The 20,653-nt window shown below is 54.2% G+C and overlaps 1 protein-coding gene across 6 annotated transcripts in view; it reads right to left on the bottom strand.

The window, feature by feature from the left end:
• Positions 1–20,653, bottom strand: part of LOC132383941 (EH domain-binding protein 1-like) — a 142,707-nt gene that overhangs the window by 69,943 nt on the left and 52,111 nt on the right. For all 6 annotated transcript variants that reach the window (XM_059955132.1, XM_059955129.1, XM_059955127.1 and 3 more), the window contains exons 2-3: positions 6,049–6,106; positions 240–335 (exon numbers count right to left, since the gene is read on the bottom strand). In XM_059955132.1, the coding sequence (XP_059811115.1) occupies positions 240–335; positions 6,049–6,106 (154 nt within the window). The remainder of the gene's footprint in view (positions 1–239; positions 336–6,048; positions 6,107–20,653) is intronic.

The raw sequence follows: 20,653 nt of genomic DNA, 5'->3' as shown, positions 1-20,653 counted from the left end.
CAGCATCTATGGGAAAGAATCAACAGTCGACGTTTCGGACTGATGAAGGGTCTCGGCCCGAAACGTCGACTGTTTACACTTTTCCTAGGCACTGCCCGGCCTGCAGAGTTCCTCCAGCGTAGGAGCTTCACCGTGTAGAAGGGATGGCGGCGTGGGTGAAGATGCAAGGAGAGAACATTGTACCACGGGTGGGGAGGTATGTAGATCCCCCACCCACTCCAGGAAGAGTCACCAATTACCTTGTAGAGTGTGACGGTGATCTCGATGTTTTCCGGAACTGGCCAGACCACCATCCCGCGATACGGATTGTTGATCCCGGGCTGCCAGCTGTGCAGCTGGAAAAACACAAGAGCAGTTTTACCGGAATGAATGGCTTCGACAAGCGTGAAGCGGTGAAGTTTGGGGAGCTAAACAGGGGCAGGACTGACCCAGTGAATGACAGGGCCCTGTCGAGTGTTGTAGGACAGAGAGATATTGAGGTGTAGGCTGCTGGCTCCCTGAAAGTACTGAAGTATTATTCACACCGTCAGATGTAGGAGCAGAATTAGGCCATTCAGCCCATTGAGTCTTCTCTGCTATTCCACTGTGGCTGATTTATTGTCCCTCTCAATCCCACTCTCCTGCCTCCTCCCTGTAACTTTTGATGCTCTGACTAATCGAGTGCCCGTCAACACCCGAAGACTTGGCCTGCACAGCAGTGAATTGCACAGACTCACTACCGTCTGGCTAAAGAAATCCCCCCCCATCTCTATTCCCGAGGGGTGTCCTTGTTTTCTGAGGCTGTGCCCTCTTTGACCTAGACTCCCCCACCATGGGAAACATCCTCTCCACATCCACTCTATCTGTGTCCTCTGGTCCTAGACTCCCCCACCATGGGAAACATCCTCTCCACATCCACTCTATCTGTGTCCTCTGGTCCTGGACTCCCCCACCATGGGAAACATCCTCTCCACATCCACTCTATCTGTGTCCTCTGGTCCTAGACTCCCCCACCATGGGAAACATCCTCTCCACATCCACTCTATCTGTGTCCTCTGGTCCTGGACTCCCCCACCATGGGAAACATCCTCTCCACATCCACTCTATCTGTGTCCTCTGGTCCTAGACTCCCCCACAATGGGAAACATCCTCTCCACATCCACTCTGTCCGGGCCTTTCACCGAGGAAACCCCCCCCTTCACCCAAACCCCTCAAGTCACTTAACGCCACGTGAAGAGTTTCTTCTTCTCCCAGGTAGTTAACCTGATCAACCAATCTAGTTCAACCCCCACGGCCCCCTCTATTTTCTATTAATGTATTCATTTTATGGGATGTGGGCATTGCCAGCATTTATTGCCCGTCCCTGGTTGCCCTTGAGGAGGTGGTGATGAGCTGACTTCTTGAACCGCTGCAGCCCCTGGGGTGTAGGTTCACCCCCAGTGCTGTTAGGGAGGGGATTCCATGATTCTGACCCAGCGACAATGAAGGAACGGTGATATGTTTCCGAGCCAGGATGGGGAGTGACTCGGAGGGGGATTTCCAAGTGGGGGTGTTCCCAGGTATCTGCTGTTCTCAGCCTAGACGGTGGTGGTCGTGGGTCTGGGAGGGGCTGCCTCAGGAACGTCGGCCTGTTGTCACAGTGCATCTTGTAGATAGTACACACTGTGGCAACTGTCCGTCGATGGTGGGGGGACTGGATGCTTGTGGAAGGGGTACCGATCGAGTGGGCTGCCTCGTACTGGATGGTGTCGAGCCTCTGGAGTGTTGATGGAGGCTTCACTCACCCAGGCGAGGGGCGAGTATTTCACTCCACTCCTGACCTGAGCCTCGTCGATGGTGGACGGGCTCTGGGGAGTCGGGAGGTGAGTGACACAGGATTCCGAGCCTCTGACCTGCTCTGGTAGTCGGTGTTTATATGGCTAGACCGGTTCAGTTTCCTGTCGATGGTGGACGGGCTCTGGGGAGTCGGGAGGTGAGTGACACAGGATTCCGAGCCTCTGACCTGCTCTGGTAGCCGGAGTTTATATGGCTAGACCGGTTCAGTTTCCTGTCGATGGTGGACGGGCTCTGGGGAGTCGGGAGGTGAGTGACACAGGATTCCGAGCCTCTGACCTGCTCTGGTAGTCGGTGTTTATATGGCTAGACCGGTTCAGTTTCCTGTCGATGGTGGACGGGCTCTGGGGAGTCGGGAGGTGAGTGACACAGGATTCCGAGCCTCTGACCTGCTCTGGTAGTCGGTGTTTATATGGCTAGACCGGTTCAGTTTCCTGTCGATGGTGGACGGGCTCTGGGGAGTCGGGAGGTGAGTGACACAGGATTCCGAGCCACTGACCTGCTCTGGTAGCCGGAGTTTATATGGCTAGACCGGTTCCGTTTCCTGTCGATGGTGGACGGGCTCTGGGGAGTCGGGAGGTGAGTGACACAGGATTCCGAGCCTCTGACCTGCTCTGGTAGTCGGTGTTTATATGGCTAGACCGGTTCAGTTTCCTGTCGATGGTGGACGGGCTCTGGGGAGTCGGGAGGTGAGTGACACAGGATTCCGAGCCTCTGACCTGCTCTGGTAGCCGGAGTTTATATGGCTAGACCGGTTCAGTTTCCTGTCGATGGTGGACGGGCTCTGGGGAGTCGGGAGGTGAGTGACACAGGATTCCGAGTCTCTGACTTGCTCTGGTAGTCGGTGTTTATATGGCTAGACCGGTTCAGTTTCCTGTCGATGGTGGACGGGCTCTGGGGAGTCGGGAGGTGAGTGACACAGGATTCCGAGCCTCTGACCTGCTCTGGTAGTCGGTGTTTATATGGCTAGACCGGTTCCGTTTCTTGTCGATGGTCACCCCCAGGATGTTGATAGTATTACCCTGGTAACTGTACTGCACTTTAAACACAGAAATATAGATATCTACAGCACTTTGCAGGCCCTTCGGCCCACAATGTTGTGCCTAGGATTTCCCTATCGCATAGTCCTCTATTTTTCTAAGCTCCATCTACCTATCTAAAAGGCTATTAAAAGTCCCTATTGTATCCACTTCCACCACCATTGCAAACAGCCCATTCCACGCAGTCACCACTATGTGTGAAAAACTTACCCCTGACATCTCCTCTGTACCTTCTTCCAAGCATCTTAAAACTGTGCCATCTCGTACTAGCCATTTCAGCCCTGGGAAAAAGCCTCTGACTATCCACACGATCAATGCCTCTCATCATCGTGTACACCTCTATCAGGTCACCTCTCATCCTCCGTCGCTCCAAGGAGAAAAGGCCAAGTTCACTCAACCTATTCTCATAAGGCATGCTCCCCAATCCAGGCAACATCCTTGTAAATCTCCTCTGCTCTTTCTCTGTAGTATCCATATCCTCCCCGTATTGAGGTGACCAGAACTGAACACAGGACTCCAAGTGGGATCTGATATAACTGTAACATCACCTCACCTCACCGCTCAGGAACTCAATCACACAGTTGATGGAGGCCTTCTTAACAAACTTGTCAACTTGCGCAGCAACTTTGAGTGTCCTATGGACTCGGACCCCAAGATCCATCTGATCCTCCACACTGCCAAGAGTCTTACCATTAATATTATATTCTGTAAAGTACGTGCTTTAAACCACTTATTGATAAAGCTGTTTACATTGTGAATACAGGCTGCTTTTTGTGCACTTTTTAATCCATGTCTACAGCTTAACCTCCAACTTCTTTTCTGTAATTCCTTATTCTTTATAAAAGTTGAATGTTTTTTTAAAAAATCTTTTTGCTGCACATCATGCCGTGATGAACAGAACATAGCAAATTCCAAAGCACGTCAATGTATCTGGGAAACAACGATGACCCCTGGTATTTGAATGTGGGGACATAGGCCGACAGGGTAAGAATCTAACCTGGTCCCAACACATAAAGAAGGCAAGACAGCGACTATACTTCATTAGGAGTTTGAAGAGATTTGGCATATCGACAAGTACACTCAAAAACTGCTATAGATTGGAGAGGGTTCAGAGAAGATTCACGAGAATGATTCCAGGAATGACAGGGATACTGTGTGACAAACGTCCGGCAGCTCTTGGGCTGTTTTCCCTGGAGTTCAGGAGAATGGGGGGGGGGGGTCTCATTCCAAACGTTAAAAGGCCTGAACAGGTTAGATATGGTATAGTTATTTCCCATGGTAGGGGATTCTAGGACAAGAGGGCACGACTTCAGGACTGAAGGACGTCTATTTAGAACCGAGATGTGGAGAAAAAAAATACTTTAGCCAGAGGGTGGTAAATCTGTGGAATTTGTTGCCACGAGCGGCTGTGGAGGCCGAGTCACTGGGTGCATTTAAGGCAGAGATAGATAGGTTCTTGATTAGCCAGGGCATCAAAGGGTATGGAGTGAAGGCAGGGGAATGGGGATGACTGGAAGAATTGGATCAGCTCATGATTAAATGGCAGAGCAGACTCGATGGGCTGAATGGCCTACTTCTGCTCCTATATCTTATAGTCTTATGTACCATGGACAGGCTGCATCACTCTCTGGTATGGGGGGGGGGGGGTTACTGCACAGGACCGAAAGAAGCTGCAGAAGGTTGTAAATTTAGTCAGCTCCATCATGGGTACTAGCCTACAAAGTACCCAGGACATCTTCAGGGAGCGGTGTCTCAGAAAGGTGCGTCCATTATTAAAGACCCCCAGCACCCAGGGCATGCCCTTTTCTCACTGTAACCATCAGGTAGAAGGTACAAGAACCTCAGGATTCACACCACAAGGTTCAAGAACAGTTAGTACCCCCAACCATCCTCAAGATGGATTACTACGCTCATTTGCCCATCCATTGAGATGTTCCCACAACCGATGATCTCACTTTAAGGACTCTTTATTTCATACTAGGAACGAGAGGGTCATCATATGAGGAACGTTTGATGGCTTTGGGTCTGTACTCAGAGAAAGGCCCAGACAGAGTAGATGTGGGAAGGATGTTTCCCATGGTGGGGGAGTCTAGGACAAGAGGGCACAGCCTCAGGATAGAGGGGCGCCCTTTCAAAACAGAGATGCGGAGTAATTTCTTTAGCCAAAGGGTGGTGAGTTTGTGGAATTTGTCACTACAGGCAGCCGTGGAAGCCAAGTCTTTGGGTGTAAGTCAAGGCAGAGATTGATCGGTTCTTGACTGGACACGGCATCAAAGGTCACGGGGAGAAGGCTGGGAACTGGGGTTGAGGAGGAGGGGGATAAAGGATCGGCCATGATTGAATGGTGGAGCAGACTCGATGGGACCATATGGCCTAATTCTGCTCCTATGTCTTATGGTCTTAAGTCATTTCATGTTCCCGTTATTTATTGGTAATTATTTATATTTGCATTTGCACAGTTTGTTGTACGTTAAATCTTTCATTGATCCTATTCTTTAGATTTGCTGAGTATGCCCACAGGAAAAAGAATCTAGGGGTGACATATCAATAGTTTGATAATAAAAGTCTACTCTGAACTTTGACCTTGAGCTGTAAGAAGTGACTGGATAGGCCGGGACTGTTTTCCCTCTGATGGAAGGAGGCCGAGGGGTGGCCTCACAGAGGTTTATTAATTCACGAGGGGTGTAGGTCGTCCCAGAGATGACCCCAGGGCAGAACAGTCCAAAACTAGAGGGCAAAGGTTGAAGGTGAGAGGGGAAAGTTTTAACAGGGATCCGAGGGGCATGGTTTTCCACACAACGGGTGGTGGGTATATGTTGCGAGCTGCCAGGGGAAGTGGTAGAGGCAGAGGTTCAGTTTAAAAGACATTTTGGATCCAAGATGGGGCCTTGCGTATCCAGGTACCTCAAGATTCAGGATTGAAATTTGTTGATCAAGTCTACGTCAAAACCTACAGTGAAACGTGCCGTCTGTGAGCAACAAGGACGTGCCGGGGGCGTCCCGTTGCCAAGGCAGCAGACCCACAATGCTCGGCAGGTCAACACAGGCTCGTACACACGCTGAGCAGGGTGCTCACGTGGAGGGAGAGGGAGAGGGAATGTGTGTGTAAGATAAAGAGGGGGAGGATGAAACACACACACACATTACCTGTGACCTCTCACCCTCCGCCCACAGTGCCCCCACACCCCTCACCTACCTTTGAACACACCCTCCTGTTCCTCCGGGTCCACACCACGATCAGCTTGTCGGGCTGCCTGCAACAGAAGAAGGGACAAGTGTCACTACGCGCCTCCAGCCCAGCGCCGGCAGCCACCCCCTTCCGCTTCCCTCCGATAACCCCGCCCCCGCCTCGCCACGGGGAACGTGGCGGACGGTCTGCGCGCAGCAAGATCCCGCGACTTCCGAGTGTCACCATCTGGGAGTAGCAGCCGGACGAGCGGGATTCTCTCTGCCCCGCTCCCGACCGTCGCCGTGGCAACTGGGCCTCTCTATCAACAGGCTAAAGGCCTCTGCTTCCTCAGGAGGCCAAGGACCCTGAAGACCCTCAATAATTTTACAGGTGGCAACGGAGGGAGCTTCTGAGCCGGTTGCATGGAGGGTTGCGGACACAGCTCAGCACATCACAAGAAATCCTGCCTTCCCCTTCACGGGCTCTGTCCATGTTTCTTGGGCCTCAAACGCCGGAATTCAGAAGAACAAGGGGTGACCACACTAAAACCTACCGAGCCATCAAAGGCCTTGACAGAGTGGATGCTTCCTATAGCGGGGAAGTTGAGGGCATCCTGTAACATAGCCTTAGCCTAGAGGGGCGTCCTTTCGGAACAGAGAAGAGGAGGAACATCTTCAGCCGCAAGGTGGTGAATCTGTGCGGAATTTGTTGCCACAGGGGGCTGTGGGGGCCAAGTCTTTATGTGTGTGTAAGTCAGAGGTTGCCACATTCTCCATTAGTCAGGGCATGAAGGGATAAGGGGAGATTGGGTCTGAGAGGGGAAGTTGGATCAGCCATCAGCAGACTCGATGGGCCAAATGGCCTAGTTCTGCTCCTGTGCCTTATGGTCTTTTGGAAAACAGCCAACAGAATCAAGGACCCCTTGCACCGTTGATATTCTCCCCTCGTCCAACAAGCTGAAGCTATGAAAGCACGTATTCCAAGCTCGAGGACAGCTTCCCTCCCACTGCTGACTCTCGAACAGACCTCTTGTCTCTACAGGCTAGCCCCTATTGACATCTGGGGCTGAGAGGGTGAACAGCTTCCACACCACTGAGGATCTCACGTGGTCTGTACACACAGCGCCTCTTTCACCTCAGACGGTTGAGGAAGTTTGGTGTGGGCCCCCAAATCCCCAGGACTTTCTACAGGGGCACGATTGAGGGCATCCTGACTGGCTGTATCACTGCCTGGTACGGGAACTGTACCTCCCTCAATCGCAGGGGCATGATTGAGAGCATCCCGATGGGCTGCATCACTGCCCGGTACGGGAACTGTACCTCCCTCAATCGCAGGGGCATGATTGAGAGCATCCTGACTGGCTGTATCACTGCCCGGTGCGGGAACTGTACCTCCCTCAATCGCAGGACTCTGCAGAGAATGGTGCGGACAGCCTAGCGCATCTGTAGATGTGAACTTCCCACTATTCAGGACATTTACAGAGACAGGTGTGTAAAAAGGGCCCGAAGGATCATTGGGGACCCGAGTTACCCCAACCACAATCTGTTCCAGCTGCTACCGTCCGGGAAACGGTACCGCAGCATAAAAGCCAGGACCGACAGGCTCCGGGACAGCTTCTTCCACCAAGCCATCTGACCGATTAATTCACACTGATACAACCGTATTTCTATGTTATATTGACTGTTCTGTTTGTATAAATTTTTCATTAGAAATTACTGTAAATTGCACATTCAGACGGAGACAGAACGTAAAGATTTTTACCCCTCGTGTGTGTGAAGGATGCAAGTTATAAAGTCAATTCAATTCAATTGTGCCGTAAGATGAACCCTGCGGACATCACAGCTACCGTGTTACGCTCTTGCACTTTATTGTTTTCCCGCACCGCACTTCCCATGTCGCTGTTGCGCTCTATTCTGCCTTCCGCTGCTGTTTAACCTCATTCCACCTCGATGCGTCGAGTGCACCGTCAGATCTGAATGCAGGCACTCCCCTCTCTGCTCAGCAGCCCAGTGCGGCAGCCAGAGGAATTAAAACCCCCACCCACCCCAGACCTTCTCTCTCCTCCCCTCTCAGAAGCCCCAGCGGGCGAGAGCGCCATGCTAGATCTCCTATCCGGGAAAGGGACAGGGCTGGTGACAGAAGTGTTTGTGTACGAGAGGCACACTTTGCATGAAGTCATTGCAGTGCTATTATTTTCAGAGGAAATATGCAAAAAAAAAAGTAGATCTAGTTGAGACTCTCGATTGGAGGGAGGCCAATTTTGATCGTATCGGAGAGGATCTGGCAAGGGTGGATTTCTGACAAAGGTACACTTGGTAAGCCAGAGGCCCTCAGCAGTGAAATTTTGAGAGTACAAAACTTGTATGTGCCTTTTAGAATACAATGGAAGAATAACAGGTTCAGGACTTTGAGAGATATTGAGGATCTGGTTAAGAATGGGAGGGAGTTGTGTCTCAGGAATAGGCAGGTGGGAACAAATGAGGTGCTTATGGGGTACAGGAAATGCACAGGAACGCTTAGGAAGGAAATCAGGAGGGCTAAGGGAAGGCACGAGGTTGCTCTAGCAGACAAGGTGAAGAAGAATCCTGTTAAGAGCAAAAGGATTGCAAGGGATACAATCTGTCCCCTGGAAGATCAGAGTGGTAATCCATGTGTGGAGCCTAACGGGATGGGGGAGATATTAAATAGATTTTTTGCATCTGTATATATTCGGGAGACGGACACAGAGACTGTAGAAGTGAGGCAAAGCAGCATCGACTTTTCACGGGCCCTGTACAGATTACAGAGGAGGAGGTGTCTGCCGTCTCCAGGCAAAGTAGGGCCTGACTGGGTCTTCCGTCAGACCCAGTGGGACGCAAGTTCAGGAATTGCCAGGGGCCCTGCAAAGGCATTTATGTCATCCTTAGTGACAGTGAGGTCCTGGAGGATTGGAGGACAGGCAATGTTGTTCCGCTGCTAAGAAAGGCTCTGAAAAACTAGAGGCTGGTGAGTCTGACATCAGTAGGCAAAGTTATTGGAAGGTTTCTAAGAGACCGGATAGGCAGGGACCGATTAGGGACAGTCAGCATGGCTTTACGCATGGTAATTCACATCTGACCAGACTTGAACCAGCGGTTGGGTCTATTCCACACTGTACACCGACACATCGGTAGATAAAAAGCGGAAGGTAGTGCAGTGGATTGCGGTTGATTGGACGAGCGGTTAATCAGGACAGCCCCTTATTCGGGACAGCCCCTTATTTGGGACAGCACATCTTGGCCCAGTTAAATGACTGCCCCAATTAGACAAGGTATTCAAAATAAAGACAAGACCACTGTGCAACTGAGTGACAATTTATGCATTTAAGTGAAACACAGAACAAATTAGAGCGTTACCGATACGGTGGTTGACCATCATTTCCAAGGAAACCCGTACGGGAGAGTTTTTAAAGTCGCACTTGGCCGGTTCCACTCAGAGCTCTGGGGTCCAATAGTACGCGCAGACACCACAACTGGGCCAAAAACTGGTCAAAAAGAATAGCCGGGATTCCCAAAATTTATTCGGGGCGCTCCGCTGCCGAACCGGGGCGGGGCGGGGGGGGGGGGGCCGCTGATGAACTGTTTCTAACGGGTCTCAGTGGAGTGCACTCGTGTGGCCGTTGCTGCACGCTTGGGGCGAACTGTTTCTCTACAGCGCAGATTGAGCATGTTTGCATTTGGAAAGCAGCAGTTTTAGTCGCTGATGGTTGGTGAGGACTCAGCCGTAGGACAACTTGGAACTGTTCTGCTCACTACGGTTCTGGGCCAGGCACAACCGGGAGTGGAAGTTAAACGACTCACTGACCTCAACAATTGAGGAACTATGAAGAATTTGAAGGCATCAACGAGCATCTTGGATGTCACCTTTGGTCCCTAGCCCTCACCCGCGGCTCCCAGTAGCTCTCTGCATGGGGGAGTGGCCCCGCCCTGGTACACTGCTTTGACAGGTGGGCTAAACCGGGTGAGGCATACCCTGGGGAGAGAGCACGTCCCAGCACGCAAAGTCAGCTCCGTCGGACGGGGTGGGTGAGGTCTCCAGTGAGATCTGATGGACAGGACGGCCCTGTGGAGAGCCAAGGGCCTGGTGCAGCACAGAAGGTGCCATGGTCGTCCACAGCAACCGGGGGAGGACCCCAAATGTGGCGCCTACACGTACTGCCAGACCTGGACTTCTGAGGTTGGGGGAGTGGAACTGGCCAAGCTCAACAGCTTTTCCACTATAAAAACTCTCCCTCTCTCTCCTGTCACGGTCGGACATGATGGACTACAACCGGCCATGTTGAGCATGCTCTAAATCGTTCTGCATTTCATTTAAATGCCCAACTTGTTCCTCAGTTAAACAGCAGCTTGTCTTTTTCCAGACTTTTAAAAACTATCTCCAAGAAACTTCAGCTCATGGGGGCAGCCACTTAATTGGGCCAAAGTGTACTGGTCCAATTTTGTCCCAGTTAGCCAGAATTCACTGTATACGGTCACGCAGACGGTGGCCATTTTATGAGGTACTCCTGCTTGAAAGTGTAAATCTCTAACCAGCCAATCACGGGGCAGCAAGTCGATGTATGAAAGCATGCAGACACAGTCAAGAGGTTCAGAAGTCGCTCAGGCCAAACGTCGGAGCGGGGGCAGGAACTGTGACTCGGAAGGATTGCCGGTGCCAGACGGGGAGGTTTGAGCAGCTCGGAAGCTGCTGATCTGCCGGGATCTCCGCGGGGGAGAGAAAGAAGGAATCCAGCGGGCGGCAGTTCCGAGCGTGAAAACGCCTTGCTAACGGGAGAACGGTACAGAGGAGAATGGCCAGACTGGTTCAAGCCTGGTCCAATTTTGTCCCAGTTAGCCAGAATTCACTGCATACGGTCACGCAGACGGTGGCCATTTTATGAGGTACTCCTCATGAGTAGCTGAGACGACCACGCGTTACAACAGTGGTGTGCAGAGGAACGTCTCTGAACACTCAACGTGTCGAGCTTTGAAGTGGATGGGCAACAGCAGCAGAAATATCGCGCCGTCTCCTCTTATATCGCACAGCAGAGCGTCCATACATCACTAATAAATTACTTTGACTTTTTAAAGCTTCTCACTGTATCTCGGTCCCCGTGGCACTCGTAAACCCACCCAATTTCCCCCGAGAGACCTCTGTTGGAAGGCAAATGGCCTCGTAGGGATGGGATTGTTGGAATTGGGGAGGCAGGAGCGTGGAAATCTGGCCTCTGGATGTTCACGGCTGGTGTTAAGGAGCCGCTGGTTCCGAAGTCTCGGAATATCCCAGGCACAGGACTCGAAGGATAAACAGGAGATTCGGCAGATGCTGGAAACCCAGAGCAACGCTTGCAAAGCGATGGAGGAGCTCAGCTGGCCAGGCTGGGGATTCAGCGGTCGACATTTTAGGCCGAGACCCTTTGTTAGATTCAGTTTTCTCCTCCCTTCTTGCATTCCCCATTTAGATTTGCCTTTCACTCCTCTCCTTCACCTCCCCTCCTCCTGTTGCCCCCTCCTCCGACGGTCCACCCTCCTCTCCTATCAGGCTTCTCCTTCTTCAGCCCTTTACCTCTTCCACCAATCACCTCCCAGCTTCTTACTTCATCCCTCACTTCAGCCTAATCCCCCCCTATTACCTGCCAGCTTGTACTCCTTCCTCTCCCCTCACCTCATTCTTGTTTCTAAACACCCCCTCCATTTCCTTTTCCCTCCCGATGAAGGGTCCCGGCCTAAAATGTCGACTGTTTATTCCCCTCCATGGATGCTGTCCGATCCGCCGAGTTCCTCTAGCGTTTTGTGTGACGGATGGGGAGAATTTGGGGTCTCAGTTGAATTGGGAGTAGAATTATCAGGGTACAGGAAGGAGAAAAGAAGTGGCAGGAGGCCATTCAGACCCTTGGGCCTGTCCTACCATTTGATATCTTTGTCTAATTTCCTCCGGGCTCCATCCTCTCTCCTGTCCCCAGTTTTATTTTTTGGATAAACGGTTAACAGTGCGGGTGACCCGGGATCAGTTTCCACCGCTGCCTGCGAGGAGTTTGCACGTTCTCACCCCGTGACCAGGTGGGACTCCCCCCCCCCCCCGGCGTTCCAGTTTCCTCCCACGGCCCAAAGACGTCCCGGCTGGTAGGTTAGCTGGTCACCGTGACTTGTCCCGTGATCAGGCTGGGGTTAAACTGGAGGATTCTGGGCCGCGTGACCAGAAGGGCCTATTCCACACTGTATCTCAGTAAATAATTGCATCGGTTTAGGCTTGGTGGAAGTGGCCAGCAGGAGTCGATGGGCTGAAGGGCCCGATTTCATGGCGGACACAGGTCGTCCAGTGGTCTGGGAGCCGTGCATCCGCCAGCCCCGTGGCGTGGGAGGGGCTGTGCCTTGCCTGTCTCCGTCAGCGGACTGACGCCCCCCCCTCCCCACTTCCAGTGCGATCAGAGGCCATGGGAGAGTCTGCATTCTCAGGAGCCCTGGGCTCCATCAGACCCTCGCCTCCTCTTCCTTACTCCCGCCCTGCAGGCCAGAGAACATCTCTGCTGGGAGCCTGAGCCAAGATTCTCCGGACTCAGTTCCACCAGAGTTACTCCCTCTCCCACCTCCAACACGAGATCTGTCAACATCACCACCTCGCATTCCAGAGCGTGTCCCAGGGAATCAACCACAACGGTGTGACGCAGGGTCACCTCAGGCACCAATTGCACAGTGGGACGGTGTGGAGGGAGATTCACTCTGTGTCTGACCCCGGGAGAGTGTGATGGGACGGTGTGGAGGGAGATTCACTCTGTGTCTGACCCCGGGAGAGTGTGATGGGACGGTGTGGAGGGAGATTCACTCTGTGTCTGACCCGGGAGAGTGTGATGGGACGGTGTGGAGGGAGCTTCACTCTGTGTCTGACCCCGGGAGTGTGTGATGGGACGGTGTGGAGGGAGATTCACTCTGTGTCTGACCCGGGAGAGTGTGATGGGACGGTGTGGAGAGAGATTCACTCTGTGTCTGACCCCGGGAGTGTGTGATGGGACGGTGTGGAGGGAGATTCACTCTGTGTCTGACCCGGGAGAGTGTGATGGGACGGTGTGGAGGGAGATTCACTCTGTGTCTGACCCCGGGAGTGTGTGATGGGACGGTGTGGAGGGAGATTCACTCTGTGTCTGACCCCGGGAGTGTGTGATGGGATGGTGTGGAGGGAGTTTCACTCTGTGTCTGAACCCGGGAGTGTGTGATGGGACGGAGTGGAGGGAGCTTCACTCTGTGTCTGACCCTGGGAGTGTGTGATGGGACGGTGTGGAGGGAGCTTCACTCTGTGTCTGACCCCGGGAGTGTGTGATGGGACGGTGTGGAGGGAGATTCACTCTGTGTCTGACCCGGGAGAGTGTGATGGGACGGTGTGGAGGGAGATTCACTCTGTGTCTGACCCCGGGAGTGTGTGATGGGACGGTGTGGAGGGAGTTTCACTCTGTGTCTGAACCCGGGAGTGTGTGATGGGACGGAGTGGAGGGAGCTTCACTCTGTGTCTGATCCTGGGAGTGTGTGATGGGACGGTGTGGTGGGAGCTTCACTCTGTGTCTGACCCCGGGAGTGTGTGATGGGACGGTGTGGAGGGAGATTCACTCTGTGTCTGACCCCAGGAGTGTGTGATGGGACAGTGCGGAGGGAGCTTCACTCTGTATCTGACCCCGAGAGTGTGTGATGGGACGGTGTGGAGGGAGCTTCACTCTGTGTCTGACCCCTTTTTTTTATTACAAAATCCTTTATTACAAATTTCGGTGCTATACAATATATACAAAACAGTGGCAAACACAATTACTGCACTACAAATAGACAATAGACATTACACCAGAATGTTGCCATCCCTATCCACGATGGCATTTACACCCCGCGGAGCCCAACGGTCACGAAACTCCTCCAAGGCCGCTGTGGACTGCGCGTGTTCTTTTTCAATAGTTATCCGGGTACGTACATACCCCCTAAACATTGCCAGGCAGTCTGCCCGGGGAGATCCTCCCGCCACCCGTTTCCAAGACCCACGGATGGCGGATTTCGCCAGCCCCAGGAGCAAGTTGACTAGGACATCCTCATCCCTCCATGCCCCCTTCCTTACTGGATGACCATATATAAACAGGGTGGGACTAAAATGCAGCCAGAAGGCGAGAAGTAGCCCACGCAAATATGCAAAAAGAGGCTGCAGCCTCACACACTCCATGTACATGTGGTACACGGTCTCCTCCAGCCCGCAGAAGTGGCATGTGGGTGGGGTCCATGTACAAACTGAAAAACTTATTGCAGGGCACTGCCCTATGCAGTACCCTCCAGCCGAGATCCCCCAGGTGCATGGGAAGAACCCCGGCATAAAGGGACTTCCAGTGGGGACCCTCCTCACCTCTGGGTGGAAGGACTGACCGCCATGGCGTGTCGGGACGGTGGACAAGGGCAAGGAAGTGGAGGATGTGGAGTAGCAGCCCATACAGATACCTCCTACTTGCATCCCTGTATGGGACTGTGGGTATCGATGAGAGACGGCTCAAGTTGTGTGGACACGGCTCCCGGAGAAGATTGCGGGGTCTGGGCCCGACCAGCAGCTCGGCCTGAGTCGGTCCACACAACTGAGCCGCACCGACAGCCACTGAGGTAGGGCAAGGGTCGGCCAGGACCCTGCCCTCCGCCTGAGGAGGAGATTCCCGGCCTGAGGCGACCATGTTCCTGACTCTCAGTAGGTCCTGATAGAAGCCGGGCAGACTCCGCAAAGCAGTACGGCTGACGCCCGCCGGTGGTAGCCGTATGTCTTCATGAAGACAGCAGCCCCTCCGGAGGAAGAAAGTCGCCAACACGTGCCACCTGGGAGGGTGCTCGGTGTACAGGAATCTCTGCAGAGTCCTGAGGCGGAGAGCCGCCAGCTGAGTTCGGATGCACACCAGCGACTGTCCACCCTCTCCCACTGGGAGACTCAAGACCGCTGCAGAGACCCAGTGTTTCCTGTTGCCCCAGAAGAAGTCCACTAATTTGCTCTGCAGTCTTGCAACAAACGGGGCAGGAGGGGCCAAGGTGACCATCCGATACCTCAACATGGAGGCCACCAGCTGGTTTATGACCACCACCCTGCCTCGATAGGAAAGCACCCTGAGAAGGCCTGACCAGTGCCCCAGCCGGGCCATGACTTTCGTCTCCAGGTCCTGCCAGTTCGCCAGCCAGGTCTCCCCAGAAGGACTCAGGTAGACTCCCAGATAGAGGAGACGCCTAGTACTCCACTCAAAAGCTCTCATCTCCTCCGGCAGGGAGTTCACCTGCCACTGACCCACTAAGAGTCCGGAACATTTCGCCCAGCTGATCCTGGCGGAGGATGCCGCCGAGAAAACGTCTTGGCACTTGCGCATCTTCCGCAGGTCATTGGGATCTGTCATCATGAGGAGTACATCATCGGCGTAGGCCGAGAGGACGACCTCCATGTCCGGTTCACGCGGAACCAGACCTGTCAGTCTTCGCCGTAGGAGGCTCAGGAATGGCTCGACACAGATCGCATACAATTGACTGGACATGGGGCATCCCTGACGTACTCCTCTCCTGAAGGGAATGGGCGCTGCCAGTGATCCATTGACCTTAACAAGGCACTCTGCGGCAGAGTAGAGGAGCCGAACTCGGGCCACAAAGTGTGGTCCGAGCCCAAAGGCCTGCAGAGTGCCCACCAGGAAACTGTGGTCTAACCGGTCAAACGCCTTCTCCTGGTCAAGAGAAAGAAACGCTGCCGGGGACCCAGTCTCCTGGTGCAGGTGGATCAGGTCCCGTACTAGGTGGACATTGTCCTGGATGGAGCGGCCCGGGACTGTGTAAGTTTGGTCAGGATGAATCACCTGTCTCAGTACTGAACCAAGACGGTTGGCCATTGCCCGGGCGAAGATCTTGTTGTCCGCGCACATGAGGGAGACCGGGCGCCAGTTCTTTAGCAGGCGAAGGTCTCCCTTCTTGGGCAGCAGGACCACGACAGCTCTCCGCCATGAGAGGGGCAATTCCCCGGTGGCTAGGCTCTCCCCTAGAACAAGGCTGTAATCGACCCCCAGGACATCCCAAAAAGCCTGATAAAACTCCACACTCAGACCATCCAAGCCAGGGGACTTACCCCTCCGGAGTTGCCGAAGGGCAGCAGACAGCTCCTCCCCAGTCAGGGAGGCGTCCAGACGCGCTGCGTCATCTGGGCTGACTTTTGGCAAATCTTCCCAGACCTCACTGCACGCCCCCGCATTTGACGGATCCGGTGAGAATAAGGACCGATAGAAAGTGCGGACTTCTTCGATAATTTCGTCAGGATCTGTGATGGAGGAGCCATCAGCAGCCAGTAGCTCCACCAGCTGCTTTTGAACTCCCCGCCACTTCTCCAACGAGTAGAAGAAGGGTGAGCCGCGGTCCAAATCTTGCAGCATTTGGATCCGCGACCTCACATACGCACCTCGGGACTGCTGAAGCTGCAGATTCCTGAGTGCGTCCTTCTTCTCCTGGTATTCCTGCCACGTTTGATGGTCTCCACCGGTCGAACCAAGACGGGACTGTAGGTCAAGCAACGCTCTCTCAAGCCGCTCAATCTCAGAGTCCCGCCTCTTTGTCGACCCCCTAGTGTACTCCCGACATAAAAACCGGATGTGGGCCTTGCCCACATCCCACCACAGCCGTAGGGAGCCAAACTCTCTCCGTCTCCCTCTCCAGGTGGCCCAGAACGCTCGGAATGAATCCCGGAATCGGCTGTCCTCCAGCAGCCGGTTGTTAAAGTGCCAATACCCAGACCCCATCCGAGGGTGCAGAGGAGTATATTCCATCCACACAAGGTGATGATCCGAGCACGACACCGGCCGCATGGAGGAAGCCGACACGCGGGAGGCATAAGCCCGAGAGATATACAGGCTGTCTATCCGGGAACCCCCCTCTCTAGATCTTCTGGAAAAGGCGCTAGAGCCGGGGTGAAGATTCTGCCAGCTGTCCACCAAGTCAAAGGAGCCGACTAGCTCCTTTAACTTTTTTGCCGATGCTGGGTCGCGTTGGAGGCCCGAGCGGTCCTCCACCTCGAGGGTACAGTTGAAGTCTCCCCCGAGGATGACGCAGTCCCCAGGATCGATGGAACCCAGCAAGGCGGACAGCTGACAGAATAGGCGCGTCTGCATCACCCCGCGCCTCGGAGCGTACACGTTGATAAAATGCAGCGGTACTCCATCCAGGCGCACAGCCAGGTGGAGCAGACGGCCGGGCACAACATCTTGGACTCCTACGATTTCTGGCCGGAAGGTTGGGGCCAACAGGATCGCCACCCCGCTAGAGTTGGAGCTAAGGTGACTCATGTAGACCCCGCCCTGCCACTCCAGGAGCCAAGCGGACTCGTCCCCCGGGGTGGTATGGGTTTCCTGCAGGAAACTCACCGCGTATCTCCCGTCCCTGAGGACTGAGAGATTGTTATACCTGCGGGGAGAGCCCCTGCTACCGTTCACATTGAGACTAGCTATGGTAAGCTTCATGTCGGGAGCACACTAGTCCAGCAGCACCAGTCCCCTTCCCACTGAGAGCGATGGCGCCCTCGGCCGCACTCTCCCGAAGAAAACCGAGAATATCCTTTGCTTTCCGGGCCCGACTGCTACCATCGCTACCCTGTGACCCACCGTCTCCCGAAGGAGCGAGGCTGCTTTTCATCCTGATGTCCCGCACCAGGTCATCCAGGAAGGATTTCAGCTGCCGCCTGTCATTCCCTGACACAGCATTCCTCTTCCCCTTCCCCTTCCGTCTGAGGATGACCCTCAGGGACTTCACCAGCCTCGGCATGCTAGGCCAGCGAAGCGAGGCCAGTTTAGGCCGATGCTTTGCACCAACGGAGGAGTGAATAAACTCTCTGATCTTCTCCACAGGTATCAATGGGGACTTCTCTGGAGGGGTGAGGATGTCCATTGTCTCGCTATCAAATGAATCCCCCTCCAACCCCTCACTGCAGACAGATCCCCCACCGTCCTCCTCATGTGGTGTATAAGGTGGCTGCCCCTGTAACCTACACTGCACAGTGGGTACCTCCCCTATACCTTCCTGCTCCACCGTCGCAGCAGTCTTACCCACAGTTGCGACGATGGAGGGAAAATCCCAAGGGACTCTCTGCAGGCCATTAGTTGATGGGGTCGGCATGCAGGTTACATCACCCTCCCCAGGAGACAGGCATGAAGGGGACCCCAGCAACTCTGGCCCAATGGATTCACTGGCAGCCTGATGCTGACTGTGAGAGAGCCTGGTCTCCTCTCCACCTGTACTACTTAATGCATTTGCCTCCAGGGAGGCGCTTACTGCTAAGTCCTGGGTGGAGGGCTCCAGGTCTGTTTTAGGCGTGCAAACAAGCCCAGCATTAGTTTCATGCACAACCACACCACCCACCCCAGGACTGGTGTCTACATCTGGGGATTCAGGGTTAGACACAACTCCCACCCGGATCCCCACCCCTTTCTGGGACTCCCCCTCATCTGCATTCTCTGCCCTCTTGGGGGAACAATCCCATCTCCTCTTCAAGCCGGAGGAGCACACAGGTGCAGAATTCACCAACGGAGCGGTACTCTCCGCTCCTATTGTCCCGTCCAACCGTACTCTTCCCCGAGCCTCCCTTTCCACCTCAGGGCAAATGGGCGTGAGCTCTGCAGTCTCGGGGGCCGACTTCTTCACGTGTTTCGACTTCTTCCTCGCTTTCTTGCCCCGCCCGGACTCCACCCCGTCCCTCGCCTGAACCTCCCCACACGTAGCCCCAGGATCACACGCCTGAACCACAGGGGAAAGGAGCAGACGTAGGAATAGGGGCAGGGTTAGAGACAGGGTCAGGGGCAGGAGCAGGAGCAGGGGTCGGCACAGGTGTAGGAGCAGGGTTGGGATCAGGGGCAGAGGTAGCTGGGGCAGAGGTAGCTGGGGCACAAGTTCCTGAAGTGGACTCCCTGGGTTTTCGGGTGCTAGGACAGTCCCTCCGAAAGTGCCCCACCTCCCCGCACGCATGGCACCGTGGGCGCTCAGAGCTCCAATACACCTGATAATCTACCCCCTCATGCCGGACAGTAAACCGGCCCTCAACTTCATCCTCCCTGTCCAGTTTCATGAATACCTGTCGCCGGAAAGAGATTACGGTCCGGAGGGTGCGCCTCCTGAATTTGTGCCTGATGGCAGTTATCTCTGACCGTACTTGCCCCAAGCGGGCCAATGCGGGAAGCAGGTCCTCGTTGGGGATGAAAGGCTGTACGTGACCGAGGACGATGCGTTGTGTGGGAGCTGTCACTAGCTCCATCTGTAAAAAGATGTTCTCCACCGTGATCCCTCTACTGAGGGCCCGATGCACCAACTCATCGTTCCTCAGGTAAAACACCGCCTTCCCGAACTCCTTCTCAGCGGCCAAAACACCATCTCTCCCCAACAAGTCCTCCATGGCCTCCGCGCACTTTTCCAGCGTAGTTCCAGTTCGCAAAATACATTGCACCCCGCTTTCAACTTTCACCGTCCGAAACAGGGTGTTGTCCGAGGCCGGAGAGGCAGCCGCCTTTGCATAACTCCCCGAAGGCCTGCGACTCCCTGCAGACTGGTCCGGCATGTTACTTATGTGGCCGAACCGAGAATGATACGGTGGTGCTGGTTATAAAGTCTCGGAGTGAGTTGAGTAACTGACGGGAAAAGTTTGTACTCGACAGTACCTTGCTGGCTCCGTGCCAGAAATTCCAACGCCAGGAAAGGCTCCGTTAGTCCTGTAGAAACTTCCAGGCCGTGAGAGGTCGAGACGTCTCAAACGCCGGTTCAGCTCCAACACCGAATGAGAATCCCGACGATAGAGATGGAAGGAGGTCGCCCCGATGTCAGTGGGGACAAACAACGTCTTTTGCCTCCAGTTTTGAGAGCGAAACTGCTTCCCAGCGAGCTGCCAGCCGCCACAGCTGGGTGCTACGCAGTTCGAAGCCGTCAACGAACCCCGTCCAAACTGGCAGAAAAACTCCAAACGAAGCTTCCACTCTAAACCAGCCGCTCACTTAGAAGTTCAAGGGACGTTGGAAACCAATTTCCAAGCAATTAAAGACCTTCATAAAGTAGTTTTTCCCCGATTTCTCCCAGCGCAATCAGAACAGCTCCACTCTGTGTCTGACCCGGGAGTGTGTGATGGGACGGTGTGGAGGGAGATTCACTCTGTGTCTGACCCCGGGAGTGTGTGATGGGACGGTGCGGAGGGAGCTTCACTCTGTGTCTGACCCCAGGAGTGTGTGATGGGATGGTGTGGAGGGAGATTCACTCTGTGTCTGTCCCGGGAGTGTGTGATGGGAGGGTGTGGAGGGAGATTCACTCTGTGTCTGACCCCGGGAGTGTGTGATGGGACGGTGTGGAGGGAGATTCACTCTGTGTCTGTCCCGGGAGTGTGTGATGGGAGGGTGTGGAGGTAGCTTCACTCTGTGTCTGACCCCAGGAGTGTGTGAGGGGATGGTGTGGAGGGAGTTTCACTCTGTGTCTGACCCCGGGAGTGTGTGATGGGACGGTGTGGAGGGAGATTCACTCTGTGTCTGACCCCGGGAGTGTGTGATGGGATGGTGTGGAGGGAGCTTCACTCTGTGTCTGACCCCGGGAGTGTGTGATGGGACGGTGTGGAGGGAGCTTCACTCTGTGTCTGACCCCGGGAGTGT

The sequence above is a fragment of the Hypanus sabinus genome, chromosome 31, assembly GCF_030144855.1.
Source record: "Hypanus sabinus isolate sHypSab1 chromosome 31, sHypSab1.hap1, whole genome shotgun sequence".
NCBI classification, from domain to species: domain Eukaryota; kingdom Metazoa; phylum Chordata; class Chondrichthyes; order Myliobatiformes; family Dasyatidae; genus Hypanus; species Hypanus sabinus.
This window is presented reverse-complemented; position numbering and strand designations above follow the sequence as displayed.